Source organism: Anabrus simplex, chromosome 2 (genome assembly GCF_040414725.1).
Source record: "Anabrus simplex isolate iqAnaSimp1 chromosome 2, ASM4041472v1, whole genome shotgun sequence".
In the NCBI taxonomy this organism is placed as follows: Eukaryota; Metazoa; Arthropoda; class Insecta; order Orthoptera; family Tettigoniidae; genus Anabrus; species Anabrus simplex.
In genome coordinates, this window is record NC_090266.1 from 606,234,323 (window position 1) to 606,259,326 (window position 25,004).

At 37.3% G+C, this 25,004-nt stretch overlaps 1 protein-coding gene across 1 annotated transcript in view; it reads right to left on the minus strand.

Moving 5' to 3' along the window:
* Ser (Serrate) overlaps positions 1-25,004 on the minus strand; it is a 499,400-nt gene that overhangs the window by 16,136 nt on the left and 458,260 nt on the right. Inside the window, exon 16 of the mRNA XM_067140991.2 lies at positions 19,462-19,661. Within this exon, the coding sequence (XP_066997092.2) occupies positions 19,462-19,661 (200 nt within the window). The remainder of the gene's footprint in view (positions 1-19,461; positions 19,662-25,004) is intronic.

Sequence of the window (25,004 nt, forward strand, 5' to 3'; positions counted from 1 at the left end):
CTTGGTTCAAAAATCAGCTGGGCCATAAGATCACAAGGTACACATGGAATGGAGAGCAGAAATATCTTATCGACTATGTCATTGCAGACAAAGAGGCTGGAACATTTATTAGAGATATGAAAGTGCTGCCAGGAAGAAAGTCTAGGTAGTGACCATTGGAAACATGATATTAAAAAAGATTAATACTAGGCATAAACCTGAGATAAAAGTTTGGGAATTTGAAAAACCAGAAAAGAGGTCTGAATATCAGATGAAAATTAGAGACCAACTCCCAAATGTGAAGTAGGAATAACTGAAGAAGAATGGAACAAACACAGAACAGGGATTACAAACCATCGTTGAACCACAGCTTTTAGTATGGTTTTAGAAGGAATAGGTCAACAATGGATCTCATATTTTCTATAAGGATGATCATGGAGAACCGCTGGGAAAAAGGAAAAGATGTCATCTTCACTTTCCTAGATATTGAAGAGGCTTATGACAGTGTACAGAAACAAAAATATCTGGGAATGCCTTGAGAATAGATCTATACCATATGCTTTAATTAATAAAGTCAAAATGCTGTATGAACAGTGTCAGAGTTGTGTTCAAATAGGCGATGGATTTTCAGAGTGCTTTGAGACTGGACAGAGTGTACAAGGCAGCACACTATTGCCACTTTTATTCATCACTGTATTGGATGAAATAATGAAAAGAGTTAAGAGACTCAACGACAACAACAACAACTCTGAGTTTAAAGCTCTTGCCTTTGGAGATGATGATGTGATGTGGGGTAATAATGAGGCTGAACTACAACAGAAGCTGAATGACCGGAATGCTATACTGAAGCAATTTGGTCTCAAGATAAGCAAGTCGAAAATAGTAGGGTAGATAGTTATTCGATAGTACATCTGTACTAGCATCACTCTTATCTGGATCAAAGTTGGAACAAGTACATCAGTTCCACTATCGTGGCAGTATAGTAACAACCAATAGCCAATCATCTTCAGAAATCACTCGTAGAGTACAGAATGGTGCAAAGCTTTATTATGTTGTGAGAAAACTTCTTTGGGATAAGCAAGTTCCATTAAGATCAAAATGAATACTCTACAGAAGCTTCCTTGTGTTGGTTACCGCATACAGCCTATTTAGAAACCTGTATCCAAATGAATAGAAATATCAGCAAACTACAAACAGTAGAAATTAAGTTCTTAAGAACTATGATTTTGAAAACAAGGAGGGACAAAATAAGAAATGACAAGATATGCCATCTTGTCCAAGTCAAACATCTCAGTAAGATCTGTGTCAAAGCCAGGCTGAAATAGTTTGGTCATCTCAAAAGAATGGACCCACGAAGAACAGCTAGAGTGTAGTTTGAGAAGGAACTCGACGGCAAAGAGATCAAGAGGTCGCCTAAGGAAGAGACGGATCAATCAGATTAGAAATGATCCAGCTAGGTGAGGTCTGTATTTACAACAGGTTATGGAGGAAGATATCTACATGAACAGAAATAAGTAGAGAGCACTCATTCACTGTACCTGGGAAACTGGAGCTGGTTTAAGATGATGATGATGATGATGTTAAAACAGAGCTTATAAAACACCTCATATTAAATTGAACCGTAATGATGTACATATTTTTTTCCTTCCAATGAACTTTGATTGCCATTTTCCAGAAGCGAGTAAAATGTACATTGAAGTTTGATACACTATAAAACATAAAAACAGCTAGAGATGTCTTTCTTTTTTTTTTTTTTAATATTCAGAATCAAGTTCCCTATTACAAGCAACAAAATATAGAAAAAATATTTTGGTGATACGTGGTATGGTTTCGTGGGTCACATCACATTTATGGAATCTTTTACAACTGCATTAATAGCTTGTACACTCTCTTACAAATACACTGGGAGAAAAAAATCCAAACACCAAGAAGGGGTTGTGCTGGATTAACAAACATTGGTAGACGTGTTTATACATTTGAAAGATAACAATTCAAATTTCCCGCAAATCACATTAGCATGGCACTAGTAACGGCCCCATGATGTTGCAAATCAGGTTTGCTTTAACCCTTCTAAGTGGGAGCATTTAAATATCTAGCCTTCACTGGGTGCGGGAAGACCTTTCACTGGGCATTTAAAGGCTAGCATACCTGTTCATCAAACTGTTTTATGATACCATATCTCTGTTAATTTCCAACCTATTTTGATTACATTGGAAATAGCTTTTCGGTACACCATATATAGCGTGTTTAGTCTCATCACTGAAGTGAGGTAATTTGCAAGATATGAATCAAACATGAGGCGTGATAATGGTACCATTTTGTTTAGAGTAAGACTTAAAATTTAGTTTCTGTACTATTCCCATCAACATGGAGAGGAATCAATTCCCTTACCCTAGATCAAAATAGAAATAACATTCCTCGGGACCATATGCACCGCTAACTGTAGTGATTTGTTTCCATTACACTCAGCTGGATGAGTTTAAGTGAAAAAGAAACGTATGAAAGACTTTACTGGTTGCATGACATTTAGAGCTAAACCTTGGGGTGAAAAGACCTTACAAAATATTTCTTATGTAATTACCCATGTCATCCCATTAAAAGTTACACAGAGCACTACAGCACCTAGCACAAATAGTGTCGGAAACTACAGTCTCTTCTGCATCATTTCTGCCTCATCACGGTCTAATTCGGTAATATCAATATCACTGTCATCAGAATCATTGCTAAAATTATAACTACTATCCTCATAATTACTAATAATTACTAAAACATTCATTTAATATGCCTTGTATAGCATCGCTAGAAACATTATCCTTCTTTACCGGCGAATAGTCTATGAATTTTACACATCGATAATGAGGTGAAAAATCTTTTTGCTATTTGCTTTACGTTGCACCGACACAGATAGGTCTTATGGTGACGATGGGATGGGAAATGCCTAGGATGTGGAAGGATGCGGCCGTGGCCTTAATTAAGGTACAGCCCCGGCATTTGCCTGGTGTGAAAATGGGAAACCACGGAAAACCATCTTCAGGGCTGCCGACAGTGGGGCTCAAACCCAGTATCTCCCGATTACTGGATACTGGCCGCACTTAAGCGACTGCAGCTATCGAGCTCGGTGGGTGAAAAATCATTAAAATGAATCGATAGATATATGAAACAAAAGAATTAAGCCTTATCTAGATGGCTGTGAAGAGACCTCCGACATAGTTCAAAGGAAACACACGAGATGGAAAGAGAATGCAGATGTGGCGCAATGCGCATCAGAAACGTCACTCCACAGCAGCAGACAGCTACCGAATGATGTGTGCTATACGACACTCCATGCTATCGGTTTAAAAACGGGCTGTACTGTACAAGAGCGTTAGTTACCTGTGAGATAGGACGGAGTGAATGAGTGGGTCAAGAATGCCTTTGTGATGACGAAGAGGCCAGTATCAACGGTTGACTGCGGTTGAACAAGGCCATATAATAGGGTTATGTGAAGGTGAATTTTCCTTCCGCGCTATGCAGAACGACTTGGCAGGAATGTCTCTACTGTACATGCATGCTGGCAGCAGTGGTCACGAGAAGGTACGCTCGCAAGAAGACCGGGCTCCGGACGTCCCCAAGGCACCACAGAGAGAGAGGACCGCTGTATTCGGCATATGGCTGTGGTGCAGCAGACTGCGTCTGCAGCAGCAATTAGAGCGGCAGTCGGCACCACAGGGACACAACGAATGGTTCAAAATCAGTTACTTGAAGGACAGCTCTGAGCCAGACGCCCTGTGGCGTGCATTCCACTTACCCCAAACCACCGCTGTCTGTGACTACAGTGGTGTAAAGCAAGAGCTCATTGGGGGATAGAGTGGAGGTCCATTGTTTTCCAATGAAAGCCGGTTCTGCCTCGGTGCCTGTGATGGCCATGTGTTGGTTAGGAGGCGGCCAGGTGAGCGCCTGCATTCCACCTGCCTGCGGCGTCGACACAATGGACCAATACCGGGAGTTCTGGTCTGGGGAGCAATTTCCTATGACAGCAGGAGCACTCTCGAGGTTATCCCATGCACTCTGCCTGCAGATGTGTACGTCTGTCTGGTGATTCGACCTGTTGTGATGCCATTCATGAATAGCATTATGGGGGGGTGTGTTTTCCAACAGGATAATGCATGCCCCCATGCCGCTGTTGTAACCGTACGTTCTCTACAGAGTGTCGACATGTTGCCTTGGCTTGCTCGACCCCTGATCTGTCCCCAATCGACCACATATGGGACATCATTGGACAACAACTCCAGCATCATCCACAACCAGCATTAACTGCCCCTGTATTGACCGACCAAGTGCAACAGGCATGGAACTGCATACCACAAGCTGGCACCCAGCACCTGTATGACACAATGCATGCACGTTTGCATGCCTGCACTCAACAGTCAGGTGATTACACTGGTTAATAATGGACCAGCATGAAACATTTGCGATGGCTTTTCTCGCGTGGATATTAACATGTAGTCTTGTACCTTTAATCAATTAAATACGTTACCTTGACAAATATATTGCCAAAATTTCCGTATTCTACATTCCTAATTTCATGGTGTTTGGATATTTTGGACATTTATTTTCCGCCAGTGTAAGACTGGGTTATTTCAGTATGTAAGTTTATCCACAGAAACTAATAAACTTCATCAAAACTGTTTCTCCACAACTGCAAGCAGCCTACTTGATACTAAAATTATAAAACTTTCCTAAGTTTGATAAGAATTTTTGTTCCCTAACATATTTACTTTCTCTTAGAGTGTACAGAATTTTGCTGACAGAGGATGGTGTATACATTTATGGGATTTTCTCTCCTGAAGTTGACAAATTAATTCACTATATATCTGAAATACTTCTGTTACTGTGATATCATCTGCTTCCAATTTCAAAGTTACCTTATTAAACAGAGAATATCAGACAAGAACTTAAGATAAAATTCACTTTCTGGATTTTTAAACATACAAAAATACATAGTAACAACTTTTTTTTTTCACAATTTGCTTTCCACTGTGCTGACACAGGTAGCTCTTATGACAATGATGGGATAGGAAAGGGCTAGGGGAGGGAAGGAAGTGACTGTGGCATCAAGGTACAGCCCCAGTATTTGTCTGGCGTGAAAATGGGAGACCATGAAAAACTATCTTCAGGGCTGCCGACAGTGGGCTTCAAACCCACTATCTCCCAAATGCAAGCTGACAGCTACGTGACCCAAACTGCACAGCCACTCACTCAGTTAGTAATAATTTTGTGGCAGTGGTCACAAGATAGGAAGTATGATTTATGTCCATCAAAAATGACCTCTGCATACAGTAAAATAGTACAATAGTGTTAATTCCCTAGGAAAAAACAAACATTCTGAATCAGGAGTTTATAAATTGAAGTGTCACCAATGTAAAAAAGTTATGTCGGACAAACAGGGCGCAGTTTTACTGTAAGATACCAGGAGCATGTCAACGCTGACAGACATAAAAAAATTTCCGTGATGGGTCAACACATGAGTTCAACCGGACATCAATTCACAACCATAGAGCAGGATTTAACTATATTGCACAAAATAAACAAAGGAGCTCTCCTTAATACATTAGAAAATCTATACATTTATTTAGAACAAAAAATCAATCAGGACAATAACCTAAATGAAACTATTGACATTAGAAATCCTATATTTGAAGGGACACTATCAAGTCTTGAAATTTTAGGCAAAAGACGCAATACAAATAGTAAAAGGATAAATAAGACCGAACCTCCGCCATTTTGTACATCCCCTCTCCCTAGCCCTTCTAAAGTTGATATCGTGACAGTAACCGACACGCCCCCTCCCCTCTCCACAACCTTGCCTCCCCGTAAGGAGGAGCATACAACGGAACGCACACACCATTACTATACAAGACACAAAGCAGCAACAAACGTCCCTCCAGGGTCACAGTAGAATTGGAGTCTAACATAGCAAGGTAAAGAACTTTTTTTATACATTTAGTTACTACGTAAAGACACAGGTCCTTTTAAACAAATTCCCATTTCCTTATTTTATTTCATTTCAGAAATTGAAACGAAGCTCCCTTCACAAAAATTGATCAGCAATCAGCTTCAAAGTTCCACATTAGACTCAATCAAAGGCACCATAAGCAAACTCATAATATATAACAACTTACCTGGAAGGAACAGAAGATAAAACATTCAATAATTTGAACAGTGTTACGAAGTCAAACATTTTTAAAACTTTTAACCGCAAACAGACATTTTAATGTAACAAAATGAAATTTTTAACAACTATTCAAATGAACAGACATAGTTTTTAAGCTGACCAACTATGTAATCATCCGTTCTCATATCATTAACACACTAACCCCTACATTATTTTTAATATCATTTAATTTAATTGGTATTTTTAGTAGTTTTAAGTGAATCAATGTACCTGCAAATTAACGTGTTTAAAATCTTTGCAATTCACCTAAGCTACAATAACAGCCGAGGATGTTCCTAAATAAGGAACGAAACATGTACTGTTGACAAATAAAAAATTTGCCAAAAGGCAAAAAAAGTATCAAAACGGTTGAAGAATTTTAAATATTGTAAAACTTAGTGCACAGGTCAGTCGTACCCAGTATTGTTTGTCAGTGAGGGACGTTGTCAGATATACCACGGGACCCATTTCATCCCATGTGAACAGTTCCCATACTGGGATACAACCACCTACGGCCTGAAATGTACCCTGCTGACAAGAGACTCCATTGCCTCGAGTGCTTGGTGACATGCTCATACCCTGCCATTCGCATGTAAAAGCTGGTACTGTGACTAATCTGTCCAGGTGATCTTTCTCTATGCTTTGAGAGTTCAGTGGTGGTATTCCTGTGCCAGCATCATTCTTTGTGCCTTGTGATGTGTGGTTATCATTGGTACCCAAGTAAGATGGCGGCTTCTGTACCTCGTTGCAAGGAGGTGGTCTTGGATGGTGTAGGTGCTCACTCTTTATTATTATCTGCCATTGAATTTGTGAGTAATATGTTGCAGTACGACCCATCTATCCACTCCTATCATCCAAGTCAGTCGACAGTGACCCCTGTCAAAAGCATGTTTTACTACATGGCAGTTGGTCCTGGCAATGGTGGTTTTGCCCAAATCTGCATACTCATGGTACACTCTGGACATTGTAGCCTGAGGATGGTACCAATAGTCTGGCCACTATCAAATGTGCGGAGATCTCGTGTCTTACCCATCCTGTGCTCACCGGTTACTCACATGGCCAGTATGAGGTCTGATGACATCCCAGTCATGTGCCATGCCCTCCTATCACATTCACCGGGCTGACCACAGTGCAATTTTGCCAAAACAGCAGCTACCTCTAATTCAATTTCTCATCAGTGTGTAGGCCTATTCAAATCACTTTCAAGTCCCATAACACATTTTCTACCCCCATTTCTCCTCACACCACAAAAATTACTATTAGTGCTATCAGCAGTGGAATATACAAACTTCTCTTCAAGTTTGTATTTTTTTTCCCTACACATTGAAAAAGATATCAAAACAAAGTTTGAACAGTTTCCCATGACACTTCTTTGCAATGTAGAAGTTCAACTTTGGCTACATGGTATGGGTCACGTAGCTGTAAGCATGCATTAGGGAGATAGTGGGTTTGAACCCAAATGATGGCAGTCCTGAAGATAGTTTTCCTTGGTTTCCCCATCTTTACACCAAGTAAATGCAGAGGATGTGCCTTAATTAAGGCCACAGTCCCTTCCTTCGCAATCCTAGACTTGTTCTATTCCATCGCCACGATAAGATCTGTTTGTCTAGATGTGTGTAAAACAAATAGGGAAAAAGATATTTAACTCAAATCCCCTCCTCTGTGCAAAAATATTTTACTTCCCTTCAGTTTGAACTATCCATTGATACTGTAACAAAATTAATGATGATGATAACTGTTTTTTTTAAAGGGGCCTAACATCTAGGTCATCAGCTCCAACAAAATTAATATTCTTTAAAGAATGCAACAGACTATCAAGAATAAATGGTAAAATAACATTGATAATAATTGCCTCACTTTTGGTTCTAATGGATGTAAACTTATGGTCATATAATTCTTTTTTTAAACTCAGTTTAGATATACAGTCTGATGTGTTGAAATTGAGCCTGTGCCTAGCAGAGTGTAGCCTTTTCAGCAGCACACTCCAAATCGCTGTCATTCATATCCGTGGCTTTTAAGAAATTTCTTTTCACATCTTGCTTTATACGGAGCAGAAAACACTGTTTTACACACTGTGCATTGCACAATATCATTGTGACTTTTTTCTTTTTGCTATTTGTTTTACGCTGCACCGACACAGATAGGTCTTAAGGTGATGATGGGACAGGAAAGGCCTAGGAATGGGAAGGAAGCGACCGTGGCCTTAATTATGGTACAGCACCAGCATTTGCCTGGTGTGAAAATGGGGAACCACGGAAAACCATCTTCAGGGCTGCCGACAGTGGGGTTTGAACCCACTATCTCCCAGACGCGAGCTCACAGCCGCACGCTCCTAACCTCACGGCCTACTCACCCGGCCATTGTCATTTTTGTTACAGTTTTAAAGAAATTGTATTCCTGCTGCAGCTTAGGTAAATAACTCTATTCTCTAAAAGAGCCATCCCTATGTTACAAGAGTGTAAGATCGTCAAGGCCGTGGACACCTCGGTGATATCTCAAGGGAAAATTACAATCAATACCAGACTTGTACAGAACATTTTCTATAATTTTCTGAATTGGTTGTAAGAAATAGAGATCTGTTAATCAAAATGAACACAATACATATGGGTTTAAATAAAAATATATTTAACTGTTTCACATTCAAAGATGTAATATTTCACTTGATTATAAAATAAAAATAAAAAATAAAAAATAAAAATAAATTTAAAGCTTAAGGCACCGGGCGAGTTGGCCGTGCGTGTAGAGGCGCGCGGCTGTGAGCTTGCATCCGGGAGATAGTAGGTTCGAATCCCACTATCGGCAGCCCTGAAGATGGTTTTCCGTGGTTTCCCATTTTCACACCAGGCAAATGCTGGGGCTGTACCTTAATTAAGGCCACGGCCACTTCCTTCCAACTCCTAGGCCTTTCCTATCCCATCGTCGCCATAAGACCTATCTGTGTCGGTGCGACGTAAAGCCCCTAGCAATAAAAAAAGCTTAAGGAATTCTTTCAACCTTTACACATCAGTGAGACTAAGTCCAGGATTACAGTAGAGTTGGCAAAGTCCAGCACACAGAGCTACCCTGCAATTTTTACTGTCATACTGCATCATCAATTGCATCTTAGTCTCATTTAGTAACCTAGTACATATTCAAAGTTCAGTATGCTCCTCTCTGCATATTGTTGTGACAGTTAATGAATGATACTGCAGATCATTAATTGTTGTTAGGGTATGTAACGTGTCTGTCTGGCCAAGGTTAACTGTTATGGGATGGAGTAAACCATACAGACAGTGACTGAAAGCAGAGTTTTGGCTAATGGTAAATAACTCTATTCCCTAAAAGAGCCAATGGCTTGATGCAAGTGTGATAAACTGATATAACATGAAAACAATATTCTCTCACCCATGGGTAAATAATGCAAGTATCGAGTTCACATTATTATTATTATTATTATTATTATTATTATTATTATTATTATTATTATTATTATTATTATTATTATTATTTTACAATTATGATTATTATTACTTGTAATGTACAGCTATGAAGTGTTTACATCCATTTATTATTATTATTATTTACGTAGTTGAATGTTTGCATTGTTTGTGAGGTTATGTCATGAAACGTGCACTGTATATAGACATTTATATGAGCTCAGTTAATGTAAATACCTGTAAATTAATATTATATAATTTATTATTACCTGTACATGATGCGCAATCTGCTACAGAATTGTGAAACACACTGTAACATCCAGAATGGCTCTAGATCAGATGAGATGATGGTAGAATATTCTGTTCATTATAACCATGTTGTTAAGCACTCAAGAATTTATGAGGAGGTATTTTTGTAACGTATCTTTCTAGAAACCTGGCCAGGCACTTATATAAAGAGGTGGTCTTTATGGTAGAGACGAGTTATTGTTTAGTACGAGTTTCACTGGTGAACACGTGTTGTGGTTAGGCTGACATGCCGATGCAGGCAGTCGGTAGTCATTTGTTTCAACTGTGTCTCAAGGTTGTAATCTCTATGTGCTGTGATAGGCAATTGTTAAAATGGCGGCTTGTTGATGTTCTCGGAGTGAAGTGTTTTGTTTGCGTTACAATGATTAAGGTTATATGCATTTAATATGTAAATAAATGTAAATAAATCCATGTACACAAGTTGACAGCATTTTGTGTGCATCACTGTGGATACATCATTGGCGACCATGGGACAGGACGTAAGAATCTATGAGTGAATATGAGTGTAGTGTGAAATGCAAGTGATACTAGAAAATATGTTGGTGAAACAGCTCAAAGACAAAATCACCAAGAGAAATCTCCTGACAAACAGGAAGAAGAAATCGCTACAGACGTGGTTACGGGAAGATCTCGCTGAAAAAGGAGAAGATCACGAAAAGTTTTTCATCAAAGTCGACGAAGATCCAGACGAAACATCTGAAGATGAGGTAAATATTCCCAAAATGTGTTCTAACTTAATAACCATGATGCAGACACTAAATGACAAAAGTTCAGACATAAATGACAAACTTTCAGACAAAATTTAAGATGAAATTTTTCAAGCTAACTCAGTTTTAACTGGGCAAATATCACAAGTGTACACACGGGTTTACAAAGTTGAACAAGGCCTAGAATCAAAAATTTCAACTGCAAATGACAACATTTCATTGCAAATTAGTGACGTCACCAATCGATTAACACAGCAGATATCGGACATCAGGTCAAAACTGGGAGAGGTTGACCAGATCGATGGTAGAGTAAGCCATCTGGAAGGGGATGTCTTGAACCTCAAGGAGGAGGTGTAAATCCAGGTTTCTGGCATAAACCAACAGGTTGAGGGGAGAATTTCTACCATTGAGGAAAATTTTGAAAGCCGTATCTCTGGCGTCAAAGAAAGTTTCGGGAGCCGTATTTCTGCTGTTGAAGGAAGGTTAGAAAACAGGATTTCGACTATCAAGGGAGATGTGCAGAATATAAGGGAAAGCATCCTCCATGCAGTAGAAAATAGATTAACTCAAACAGGATGTACCGCCACACCTCTAACCCCTTATTCCACTTATATAACACCTGTTCCATGCAATACAGAGCACTAACGGTACTTCCCATACTGTCTGTGTACAACGTGTTGTGTCTGATTTGAATGCTTGTCACAAGATGAAGAACTGAGTTCATTTGTATACTTTACTTATTTCTTTTACTGATGTTATCTTAACAGATTTGTCATTTAACTCCTTACCACATAGTTATCAATGAAATGTTTGACATACGAGTTTAGGCACATTTCAAAGAACTAGATTTCATTTCATCAATTATCACATTATGGAAAATGGTACATTTATCCATATGCACTAATATTTATGTTATTTTATTTATTTATTCATTTGTATGTTTATTTCTTTATTTATATCTACTTGATATGCCTCATATTAAGCACAGATTTGTAAGTTATGTTTTAAATTTATATTACATTATAAAAATTGTGCAAATAACCAATAATAGAAAGTATGGAGCATAGTACCACTGATAATAATTTATAATCTTCTTTATAAATGTAAACTGTAGCTTAGAAGGTCAATATAAAGTTTAAATTTACGGCTATAATGTTGTACTCGTTTCTGCACTCGGTTTAACCGAGTAATGACATCATAGTACTTGCTCCGAACCAAACCGCTCCATCCCCAACACTAATGGAAAGGATACCGGTATTGGAAATAAGAATTAGAGAAAAGGTGGAAAGTCAGTTGCAAGTGAAACAATTTGGATTTAGAAGTGGGAAGTCACCAGGAGAACCAATTTGCATTCTGAGACAGATTATGGAAAAGAGCTGGGAATATGGGAAGGATATAGTAATGACTCATATAGACTTAGAAAGGGCATACAATCGCATCCCCAGAACAAGAGTTTGGGAAAGCCTGACACACAAGGGCATTGGCAACGAACTAATAACAATAACAAAAGCAATATATGATGACTGTTACAGCTGTGTGAAGACAACAGTGGATTGAACAGAATGGTTTAGTATTGACAATGGGCTAAAACAAAGGAGTGTGTTGTCACCTTTACTGTTCATAATGGTGATGGATGACATCGTAGCAGCAGCAAGGGAAGATTATTGAGGGTAAAGAATGAATGTAATGATGTTTGCGGATGATAACGTGATATGGGGAGAAGATGTGGAGGGGGTACAAAAACTGCTGCATGTAATGAATAGAAGGATTGAAGCAGCCAGATGACACAATGCCCAGTCCACTGACAAATGTTTGGAGGTTGTTCAGGGATGCCTTCTGAGTATATACAAATAAGTTTGAGTGGTGTCTTTAAAAGTAGGAAAGATCACAATATGAAGATAAAGTTGGAATTCAAGAGGACAAATTGAGGCAAATATTTGTTTATAGGAAGGGGAGTTAGGGATTGGAATAACTTACGAAGGGAGATGTTCAATAGATTTCCAATTTCTTTGAAATCATCTAAGATAAGGCTCGGAAAACAACAGATAGGGAATCTGCCACCTGGGTGACTGCCTTAAATGCAGATCAGGATTGATTGATTGATTGATTGATTGATTGATTGATTGATTGATTGATTGATTGATTGATTGATTGATTGATTGATTGATATAAGAGGCCTGTGATCACCAGTGGCCCTTTACAGAGCAATTTCATTTCATTTAGTTTATTGCCCAAATTAGCTTTGTACCTGTATTTCGCTGAAAATGCTGGTTCTTGACAAACGCCGGGGTGTCAAAATTTTGTCTCGCAGGAGTTCTTGTCGGAAGCCAACACTGCCATGATAAATGGGGTTAAAAGTCAGGTTGTGAGTTTCACAAATAGGAAAAGTCCTCTCTGCTTGAATTACTGCGTTGATGGGGGTAAGAGTTCCTTTTGGGGATTATTGTAAGTATCTAGGTGTTAATATAAGGGAAGATCTTCATTGGGGTAATCACACAAATGGTAATGTAAATAAAAGGTACAGATCTCTGCACATGATTATATTCATTTATAGGAAGGGGAGTTAGGGATTGGAATAACTTACCACAGGAGATGTTCAATAAATTTCCAATTTCTTTGAAATGATTTAAGAAAAGGCTAGGAAACAACAGATGGGGAATCTGCCACCTGGGTGACTGCCCTGAATGCAGATCAGTATTGATTGATTTGATCATGGTGGTTGACATTTTGAACAATACCTGTAAGGGAACAGTTTTGCATTTGTTACATGCTGTACTGTATAGTATACTGATAGAACAGACTGAACAAACTGTGAAAAAAATGTACGTGTTTCGTCTGAGGTTTGTTGCATTACTCTGTGTTTTGTGTTGTATGTTGTTAATTGCATATTACAGGCTTTGAATAATTCTGTGCTTCATGTTGAATGTTTTGGTTGCTGTTTATTACAGACTTTTTCACTAATGTGAAAATATTTTCAGAGAAACAAGTATGATTGGGGTAACAAACCGAATAAATCGTAATGACATTATTTCTCTGCAATAAGCCACCATTATACTCAGAAAGTATTCCTGAACAACCTCTGAAAGTTTGTTCGATGAAGTTCGGCTTCATCCTGTACAAAGGGAATGGTAAGACTTGCCAGTCAATGATTGAGGATCAATGTGGAGAAGAGCAAGACGATGGTGATGAGAAAAAAAAAAGAAAATATCAAAATTGGTGACAAGGAACAGGAAATAGTAGAATACTTCAAATACTTGGGAAGTAATAATGTTATTTGCTTTACGTCCCACTAACTACTTTTTAAGGTCTTCGGAGACGCCCTATACTTGGGAAGTGAACCAACAGAAAATGGAAGACTGGATATGGAAATTAGTAGGACACAACTGGGTAGTGCTTTTTATCACCAGTACAGAGATTAATGTGGAATAAAGATATATGAAGGCTAAAGAATAATGTACAAGGGATATCACTTACCTATAATGACATATGCAGCAGAAACCTGGACAATGACTCAGAAAGATGAGAGTTGAGTCCAGGCAGCTGAAATGAAATTTCTGAGGAGTATGGTACAGAAAGCAAGGAGGGATAGAGTGAGAAATGAAGACATACAGAAATCTAAATGACAAACTGGAACAGAAGAGATTGAGGTAGTATGGACATGTCAAGCAGAGGAAAGAAGAAAGATTGCCAAAACAAGCAATGAAAAGACAGATGGCAGGGAACAGAGAATGAGAAAGACCAAGATAACTAAGGTTAGGTTGAATGGAAAATCCCACCTTCCAATACTTGTTTGTTTTTTACTGCTAGTCTATGTAATTATGTAACATAATCCAGCTTAAAATCTAATTACATTATTTAAAAAGTATATGTTTCATTCCTAATGTGGAACATCTTCAGCTAAAAAAGATACAAAAATTGGCATAAACAAAATAAACAACACTTATGATAATGATGATAATGATGATGATGATGATGATGACGACGACGATGATGATAAGATAAGATAAAATGTTCCTTCATGTTGGGTTAAAACCTCAACAAGTCAATGTTCGAGTTTGAGATAAAAATCTGATGTAAGGGATCTTCTTTCTTCAAAAGCTGGAGAAGTACCAGTACGTACTTTTAATATCTTGAGGATAGACTTAAAATGTAAAATTTTAAAATATGATGATTGGGGGAAACTCTTAAAGAATAACCAAAATTGAGGTTGATTTCTTATTTTTAAAGTTTTATGATGTTGAAGGGAGTCTGTAACGAAAGAAATGAAAATTTGTTTGAAAAAAGGAAATAAAGAAAAACCTTTGTAAATATACAGTGGTGAAGTGTCTAAGGGACAATGAAAATGCTTACCTCCCAGCCAGTCCGCTATGTTTACTTCTTCTCTTACGCCGTCAGCTGACTGTGTGCATATGCGTATGGCTGTGAGAGGAGCATGAGGTGAAAGAGGGGACACGGAGGGGAAGGTAGGAGAAATGTTTTGGGAAGTGAAGCTGATGGGAGAGATATGTACGGGATGTTTGTCCAGATCCTTTTTGATGGCCTTCTTACATACATCTAGGTTGGAAGCCTCTTCCAACAGTATATTTATATTATCGGTTATTTCATTTATATCCTGACTAGGGTTTTGTTTTTGATCAATCTCAATATAAATGTTTTCTAAAATATTCATCAATTTACCCTTATTTCAAGTTTGCAAAATGGTTAAGACTCTTTCTATTGTAGTAAAACTATGATTATATTCGGTCATGTGCAAGCTCATGGCCGAATATCTCTTGTATTTTTCGGCATTTTCATGTTGCTGGTATCTCACTAGGAAATTTTGTCCTGTTTGCCCACCATAAAAAATGACACAGTCTACACACTTAAGTTTATATATCCCCAAATATAAAAATTTATTATTACTCGCAACACTTTGGTGATCAAATATTAGATGATGGTTATTATTACTGGTATGAAAGGCTATATTGAAATTAAGTCTCTTGAAGATGTTAGTGGTCTGATAAAGGTAAAGGTGGCAAAGTTTTCTTTTTATGCTCTCTCTTCAGCTGTGTTTGGAGGTTTATTTTTATTTTGTTTATTAATCTATCAGTGTAGTTTTTTGTATAACCGTTACTTATCGCTATTTTATAAATAAGGCTAATTTCTTTCTGAAAATTATTCTTAGAAAAGGGGATATTAAAGGCTCAGTTCAACATGCTTAGAAAAGAACTTCTTTTATATGCTTCAAGGTGGTGTGAATTTTTCTGTATAGTATGTACAGTTTGAGTTGGCTTTCTGAAAATCGAAAAGGATAGGTTTTCTTTTCTTTCGAAAGTTAGATCCTGAAAATTTAGTTTATTATTATTTTCAGTTTCTAATGTAAATTGTATAAAAGGGTCTAAACTATTGATTTGGTCTAATAAATTGGCACTTCTATTGATTTGTTCATCCACAATTACAAAGATGTCATCAACAAACCTTAGCCAGATGACAATACCTTTTTCATCATTTAGAATTTTGTGTTTCTCTAAATAATCCATGTAAATTTCAGCTAAGATGCTTCATGCTGGGGAGACCTTTTTGTTGGTACACTATATTATTGAAAGAAAAATAACTGTTGTTGAGTGTAAATTCCAAAAGTAGCACGAATTTTTCAATTTCATGGTTACTAAGTTTTTTGTGTGTTCTCTTTTGTTGGGATGCTGGAATACATATTGGTAAGGTCAAATGAATTCAAGGTGAAAGATAGTTTCAATTTTATGTTCTTAGTAGTTTTGCAAAATTCAATTGAATTTCTAATTGTAGTTCCACCTTGAAAGAAGTTGAAAGAAATTGTGAATAAATTTAGAGGTTTTATAAGTAGGACCGTTTTTTACATTAATAATCGGTCCTATGGGTGTATCGGGTTTGTGTATTTTGGGTAAAGCTCTTGCTAAAGGTAGTGTTGGGTTCATACTAATTAAACCAGAAATTTCATTATCATTAAGGATGAAATTAATGTTCTTAACTGTTTCAATTTTCTTTGGATAGAGTTGGTAGGGTCTTTTAAAATTTTAGTAAAGGTGAAAAGAATGCTTCCTTCTTTTCTAGGTATTCTTTCTTGTACATGATGACTGACATTTCCTTTATTATCAGCCTTTGTGATTATAAGATCGTTGTCATTTACTTTTTGTTGTAAACTTTTGAGGTCTTTAGAAGGAAAATGGAGCATATTAACTCTATGATCATTGAATAATTCTGGAAGTTTCTTTTTAACTTCATAGTTAATCTCAGTTTGTTTGTTTGTTTGTTTACGGGGTTATTCTTTAGGAGTTTCCCCCGATCATCGTATTTTAAAATTTTACACTTTAAGTCTATCCTCAAGTTATTAAAAGTACATACTTCTCCAGCTTTTGAAGAAAGATCCCTTATGACAGATTTTTAATCTCAAAACTCAAACACTGACTTGTTGAGGTTTTAACCCAACATGAAGGAACCTTTTATCTTATTATCATTATCATCATAAGTGTTTTTTATTTCATTTATGCCAATTTTTGTATTATTTTAGCTGAAGATATTCCACATTAGGAATGAAACATGTACTTTTTAAATAATGTAATTAGATTTTTAAGCTGGATTATGTTACATAATTACATAGACTAGCAGTAAAAAAGAAAAACAAGTGTTGGAAGGTGGGATTCTCCATTCAACCTAACCTTAGTTGAGTTGATGCCAATATGGGATAAAATATTAGATATATAAGTTGTAAAGACCAAGATTACGATGGATGAACTCTGTAAAGAACAGCATAGGACAACAGAACTTCGACTGGAACACAGTGTTGGATGAGGAATGGTGAAGAGACAGGGCGAAGTAGAGAAGAATCATATTTGCTCCCACTTGGTGTCAGCTTGAAAAGGGGAAATGATGATAATAATGATGACCATTGCAAAACTGTGTAGGCTATCTTTGGATGTATGGTAAGTTCAGCCATCTACGTATACTTTCACATTTCAGTCAGTATTTATGGTGCTCGGTATATCTGGCCAGGTAGTATTAAACTAATAATGATAAATGATAAAGTGAAATATAAATATACAGTAACACAGCTCTGTCAGTCATCACAGCTAATTTAATTTATTTTGAAGATTCAAGTTGATCTTTCTAAACATTTAACATTTCATTTACAATGAACTGGCCTGAAGATATCTTTCAAGTGCATTTTGGCAGCACTGAATTCTCCAAATTATTTTCCTTTCAGAGTATTCAGAAGTGTCAGGAACAGGTAGCAGCCAGACGACACAATGACCAGTCAATATAATGGGAATGATAAGACTTTCCAGTCAATGTGCAATTTTCTACATAAAAGGAGAAAATGTGTGTACTGTTTACTCAAGAAATATGTTGACAGTTAAAAGCAGCTATTACATGGAAATGTAGAAAACAGGAAGAGTGATTCTAAAAACCCGATGGAAGGAATATTTTTAAGACTTGTCAAATTTAAGAGGATACAATAATCAAAGGAGAATATCTAACAGACAGAAGGTGAAATAGATATTGCCAATACAGTTAAAAGTATGAAAGTTTGGAAAACTGTTGGAATTGATGAAGTTGCAGAAGAAATGACATAAGGAAGTAAACCAATGTGTACAATAGCTGAGTGATTACATCACAGGCTTCACACAATGGCAGTTGCACTTCAAACATAAAATCTTGAAACTGAAACCAGACTAAGACAGGAAATGGTAGCCTACTCTCATATTTGTGTTTTATACCTGGGATGGATTATATCACAAAGGCAGCATATAAAGGTACAAGAACATACACAATGCTATTGGTACTGCTGTTCACATTATGTTCTATGGAAAATATGAGAGAGGGGTCCAAGAACAGCTATATGCAGTAAATGCAAATGTTGAAAAATGGGAAAAGAGAATCACCATGGAATAAAGCAAGACAATACTGAAGACAAAGGAAAAACAAGAAGGAAGTGGCACAATAAATTTCAGAGGCAAAGATTTTGGAGCTGTGGAGAACATTCAACTACTTAGAAAGTGAATTAATGGAGAATTCAAGGCTGGCTATCGAAATTTGCTGGAGGATACACCTTGGGAGAATGTATCAACTACGCTGTTCACAATTCAGTATGAAACAAAGATATTAGTAATATACAAGATTATCTATGTGCCTATTATGACATTTAGAGTTAACTAGGGATCACTGCTATTGCAATACAAGTTCATTTTTGTATGGTAAATAGCATGGTAATAGTAATCTATGCTGCTCTTTTGTTCTTAATAACATATGACAGTGCCATGCATTAGGTTTGAACTTTAAAGACAGTTTCCCAGACCACACCATGCCACTCATATACTAATTGCAACACAGCAAGTGGCAAGGTGAAAATCTTGACTCCTCACCCTTATTTCAGACACTTTATACAACATACCTTCATACAACTTTGACATGTATAACACTCTAAATATATTTATAGGTATAAATTTTAAACCACTCTTAACATTACTGATGGTAGTGTAGATTCAAAAATTGTAATTTGGAGATTAGAAGACTATTTCAGATACAAAATTATAATTTAAAATACTACAGAAAATTTATATGAGTCTTTATAATAAAATTACATTTTGTTGTCTATCATCAATAATCTATTCCCCTGTCCTGCAAGACATGTTTGTATACACAAGGCATAAGTCTAGATATGTAACACCAACAGAAAGCTAGACAGTGGTTTCCGAAATGTTCTTCAAACTCTACTTGAAATTAACAATAGCAAATGTGAAAAGGAAGACTGTGAAGAAAATTTGTTAAATATCTGCACTGTTCCATGACCCTTTGTCCAAATCACTTTATTTTGAATCCAAATTACCTGAATGCAAATTACCTGATTGAGCTGACATATGACAGTGCCATGCATTAGGTTTGGACTTCCAAGACAGTTTCCCAAACCACACCATACTTGAGTACATTTCACTCCAGTGTGTAAACATGTGCATATATTGCAGTCATCCTCCACTGTACTGTTTCTTGCAAAACGCTGACCATTCCAAACACATTCACCTCGTGGAAGGTCTATTTCCTCCACTGTGGGGAAAAAACAAAATATTTCAAATCTGAGATAAAGACAAAAGCACATTATTATGTAGTTCACTTAGAAAGCTTCATCTCAAAAATATCCTCTGATTTTGTGGAATCATAGAATATGAAATGTACATTATGTAGCCAAACATCACCGGACACCCCTTTGCTCCAAGTGCACTTGCCCATTATAACACCTGACTAACGCTATATATGTGAAGACTCAAACATATGGACATCATTTACGTGTTTGCTGTTGGAATGAGTCAACAGAGAGAGTTGTGTGGGTTTGATTGAGACAGGATTTTAAGGACCATGAATTTCAAAATTCCGTCGGAGACATTTCTCAACAAGTGAAAGTGCCCCTGCCCACTGTTAGCGATACACTGTCAAGTGGAAATTTCAGGGTAGCATTGAATCCACCCATTGCTCTTGCTGGCTGAAGAAACTGATTAGGACCAGCAAACTCTGAAGCATGTTGTGCATAGCAATTGTCAATCAGCCTTGCTAACGAATGCTAAGGACTTCCGTCACAGTTCAGGTACAGAGATCAGTGATAGGACTATTTTCTGGGAGGTTATAACACTTAGATTTTATAATTGTGCTGCTGTCTGGAAGCCACAGATCATATGCAACAATTCCCAGCATCATTTGCAGCAATTGCAAACATCATCATCATTAGGCTACAGAGCAGTGAAAGAAAGTGTTACTGAGTGATGAGTCACGGTACACACTCTGGCGCTCAGCTGGACGTGTGTGGATCTGGCAGAGTGTGTAGTGTTGACAGTTGAATTTGGTGGAAGTAGTGTAATGATTAATAGCTGTTTCTCCTGGTTTGGGCCAGGACCATTAACTTTAATCAAAGGAATGATGAACTCTGGCTTATACCAATACATTTCAGATGATAATATGTTTTCTCCACTGGAGTAACAACTTGGAATAGGTCCTTTTCTGTTTCAGCATGGTAATGCTCCTGTCCATAAAACAAGGTCAATTGTGTCATGATATGGAGAAAATCACACTGACTTGCTTTATTAGCCCACTCAAAGTCCTGACTTGAATCCAATAGTACATATTCAAGATGAGTTGAAACATCGACTGCATACTGGACTGACTCGACCAACACACGTCAACTATTCACCACGCTGCAGGAAGAATGGAAACAAATTATGCCAGCAATTTATCAGAAGGTAGTGGAGACTTTAGCCTGAAAGATAAAAGCTGTAATAAAAGTAAATGGAGGTCCAACATCCTATTAGTTACATAACTGGCATCTATAAAACCAACTACAATGGATGTTCAGTGACTTTTGGCAATATGGCTGTACGGAAGAAAATGAGTGAATATTCAACTCAATTATTTTCCTATATTTGTATAACTTAACTGACCAAATAATTTACTATATAACTTACTATGATAACAAAAGTAGAGCATGAACAAAACTGCAATGAGATCACAGACCCTCAGTGAAACATCACCAGAATCCAAGTCACTAGCACTTAGTCAGTCAGCACATTAATCGTGATCCACAATTACTTTGCATGGGTAATAAAATCACTTCTGTATGTTAATTACTAGTCAAGGGAAAACATTTGAGGAGTGGCAGGTTGTCAGTCATAATCTGAATACAATTGAAATACACTACAAATTTCAAAAGAACGGGAAAAGGAGCTGCATATTTCATTTGTCAAGTGAACGTCTACAGATGCTCGATGCTGGTTATGTAGAGTGCTACAAATTTCATGTAAGAAAGTTACAGCAACACATGTTTCATAATTTTGCTACTCAAGCAACTTGACAATGATTGCTCTCTCCTCAGTTATTATTTCATATTAACTAGTATGTCACTTTATTATTAATTAATTTTAATTAATTATTAATGATCTTCAGTGTCGAGAAATTTATTCATATAAGAAATTTATAGCAGCACAACTTTCATAAGTTTGCTACTCAATCAACTCTCAACTCTTCAGTTCTTATTTAATAGAAACTAGTATGTCACTTTATTATTTGTTACAAATATTTACAGCTGGTTTAATCTGGATTACATATCTTTGTCCTATGAATTATTGTAAGAATGGAATTTTTTTTTTTAATGAACTCTGCATAACCTACTACTAACGAGGTAAGTACCCCGGCTCGAGCGGCTAAAACCAACTGAAAGTGGGCTTAAAGTATACAGTTGTACCTATGTCAATAGCTATCGAGGCCATTCATCTGTAAAAGTACGTGTTCGGTAATCAGCACCATTTGACAGTCAGCGCACAGGCCGCAATGCATTGGAGCTGTACACGCAATGCCTGTTAGTCAGTTGCAGTGTGTCATATAGTGCACACACAAACGTCCGACATGAGTAGGTGGAAGCCAATCAACCCTGTGAATGTTATGAAGTTGCTGCGCGAAGAGGTATGCCGACGCTACACACTGAACAGTGAAGATGTAAGTGGAGTGGAGTGGAGGATGGGCCATTTGCATGCATGTTATATGATATCATAACGCAGAAACACAATGGATCTGTAACAGAACTACATACCGACACAGTGGAGAGTAATGGTGACTGTGAGGTGGATGGCGTAGAAGAAATAGCACACGAGTATGAGGGTTCCAACCGTACCGACAATCCAGCAATGGAAGGAACTACACGTGACAGTGATTTCACTCCTTCACCCCCAAAACGTGTACGAACAACTGTGATACAGAGTATTGATGACCGAACATTGGATAACATTTATGAGGATTATTATAATCGTGGTTACAATTCTTATCAGAGACTAATGAAGCGTTATAGCTGCACTAGGTCAAAATCAAACTGCAAGGTAATTTTAGATTATGTGACGTGCAAAACGCAAGACCCAGGTCTGTTCAAGGGAAACAAAACATTACAATTGAAGTCTTTAGAAGAGTCTGTAAAAGCACAATTTGACAGAGCTAGAGATAATGGATCAGTGGTCCACTACTGGCACATTCAAGAGTGGGCTCTGGAGGCCGCTAGAGCAGTTTCTCTGGACAATTTTAAAGCTTCGTTGCATTTTGTCAGGGCCTTCAAAGACGAATGTAATATTTCGTCCAGACATATCACTATGTTCATGGCTCACAAAGAGATTGAAGAAGAGCATGTTGTTATACAAACAGCAGAAACATTTGTAGCAGACGTGAACATGTTTATTCAAGACGGGAATATAATGGAGGAATGTGTGCGGAATAGTGATCAGAGCCAATTTTTTTATGAACTAACGTCTTCTGCAACACTTTCAAACAGAGGGGAAAATCAACAGTTGGTCTGATACAGTCTGTGCATAGTTCTAAGCATGGTTACACAGTTGATGTGGCTGTGTCCATGAATGGCAAATTAGCGAACAAGCTTTACATTTGTCTGCAGGAAAAGGATGGAATGTTTGGTCTGCAGGTTGCAAAGAAACCGACAGTAATGTGTCCACGGAACATCCATGTTGAAGCGAGTAAAAGTGGAAAAATTATTAAAGCACATATGAAAAGCTTCTTTAATTCAGTTGTCGCTGAACATGTTGGTGAAAGAGGTCTATTACTTTGCGATTCCTGGTCAGGACACAGATTACAGCATCACTGAAGAATGTTTTCCAAATAAAGATATTACATTAAAGATATTGCCACCAAAGACAACCAAATACTGTCAACCTCTGGATGTATATTATTTTAGGCAATACAAGCTCTATGTCATGACGTCTTGTTGATTTTGTACATTTGCAAATAGATACCACGCAGGCCACGTTACATGATCAATACTTCATCATCCGTCTTCACTCCGTCATCTACAACCATCTGCACTGAGATAAAGACCTATGTTAACATACGCATGGCAAAGAGCAGGTTATGATGTGGAAGTTCCTGTTGCTTTGTTTGATAATGTGATCACCGTGGCATTTGAGTTTAGACTATTGCAATGCGGGAACATTGTAAATAATGTAGTATGTCTACATGTTGCCCTTGTTAAGTGTGCATACTGTTCCATTCCGTTGTGTTTTAATCACTTCATTGAAACTCCACATTTACACTTCGACGTCGAATAAAAGACAACACAGTATCTTCTATTGTGGGAAACATGACTATGTCAACACGGTGCTGCATGTGTTAAGAGTTTTTGTTGCAAGCACGTGTTCAACATTTTGCCAGATGATACTGCACCACATCTGTTTCTTGTTACTGTAATGGTCTGAAGTGCCTGTTGCACGGTAGTTTCTGCTGCGAATTGTGTTTTTGCAATCTTTGTACGCCGTAACTTCCAAACATTGATTGTACACTAATGCGGGGTTTTACAGATAAATGCCCTTGATGGGTAGTAGAACAGACATATCTTCGTATGTTAAGCGCACTTCCAGTCGGTTTTAGCCGTTCAAGCTGGGATACTTCTCTCGTAACTGCATACAAAATTGTGTTACGACAAACTGTGTCATTATGGTAATAGTAAAGGTGTGTATATTTGTAATTAATTGGGGTGAATATTGGGAGGGAAGCAACTTTAGATGTTTCTTTATCATCATCTTTATGTATGTAGGTTTAATTGTGCATGTTAATACCATCTGAATCATTAAACGGCCATTACTGCTTTCATCAACTTTCCCATCCTAATGGTGCAGGGTCATTCTTGCCATGGGTGACCACCAACAATTTCTGTCTCAATGAATAACTTTCGTTCAATAAAATAAATTGTATGGTGATTTTAATGACCTTCACTATCTGGAGAATTTATTAAGGTAATATTATTTTCACACATAAGAAATTTACAGCAACACAAATTTCATAATTATGCTACTCAATCACCTTGACAAAGATTGCTCTCTCTTCAAGTCGTATTATTATTTATTTATATTTTTACACAGTTTACACCTCCACTGGAGCAGTTTAATCATTCATATATATTAAGGTCTAATAGTATTAAATAAGAGTCAGCTTTTTAGCTTCTTCCGCTCCCAAAGCTTCTTCATCCCATCGGACCTGGCTGCCCTTTGATTGTCAGTAATGGTGTACTTCCTTCGTTCAAATGTTATGAGTTTGAATCGTAAGTGCTTATTCCTTAGAATCCTCTTCTCTTCTCTGCCTTCAATTTGGAACATTGATAAATTTAATTCTTCTAATACATTCATGATCTCTGTGAACCAAGTGTGTTTTTTTTTTTTAATTTTTCCTTAAGTAACTAAATAACTGCTTCACTAATCAGGTTTCTGGCAGTCTAAATACATGACAAAAAGGCAATTCTCCTTTTTCACATTGTATCAATTATTGATTTGCTTTCACGATATACCACTTCATTGGGTAATAATCTCCTTTGGCCATTAACTTGGTGTTTCTTATTGATGATTGTCCTGATGATTC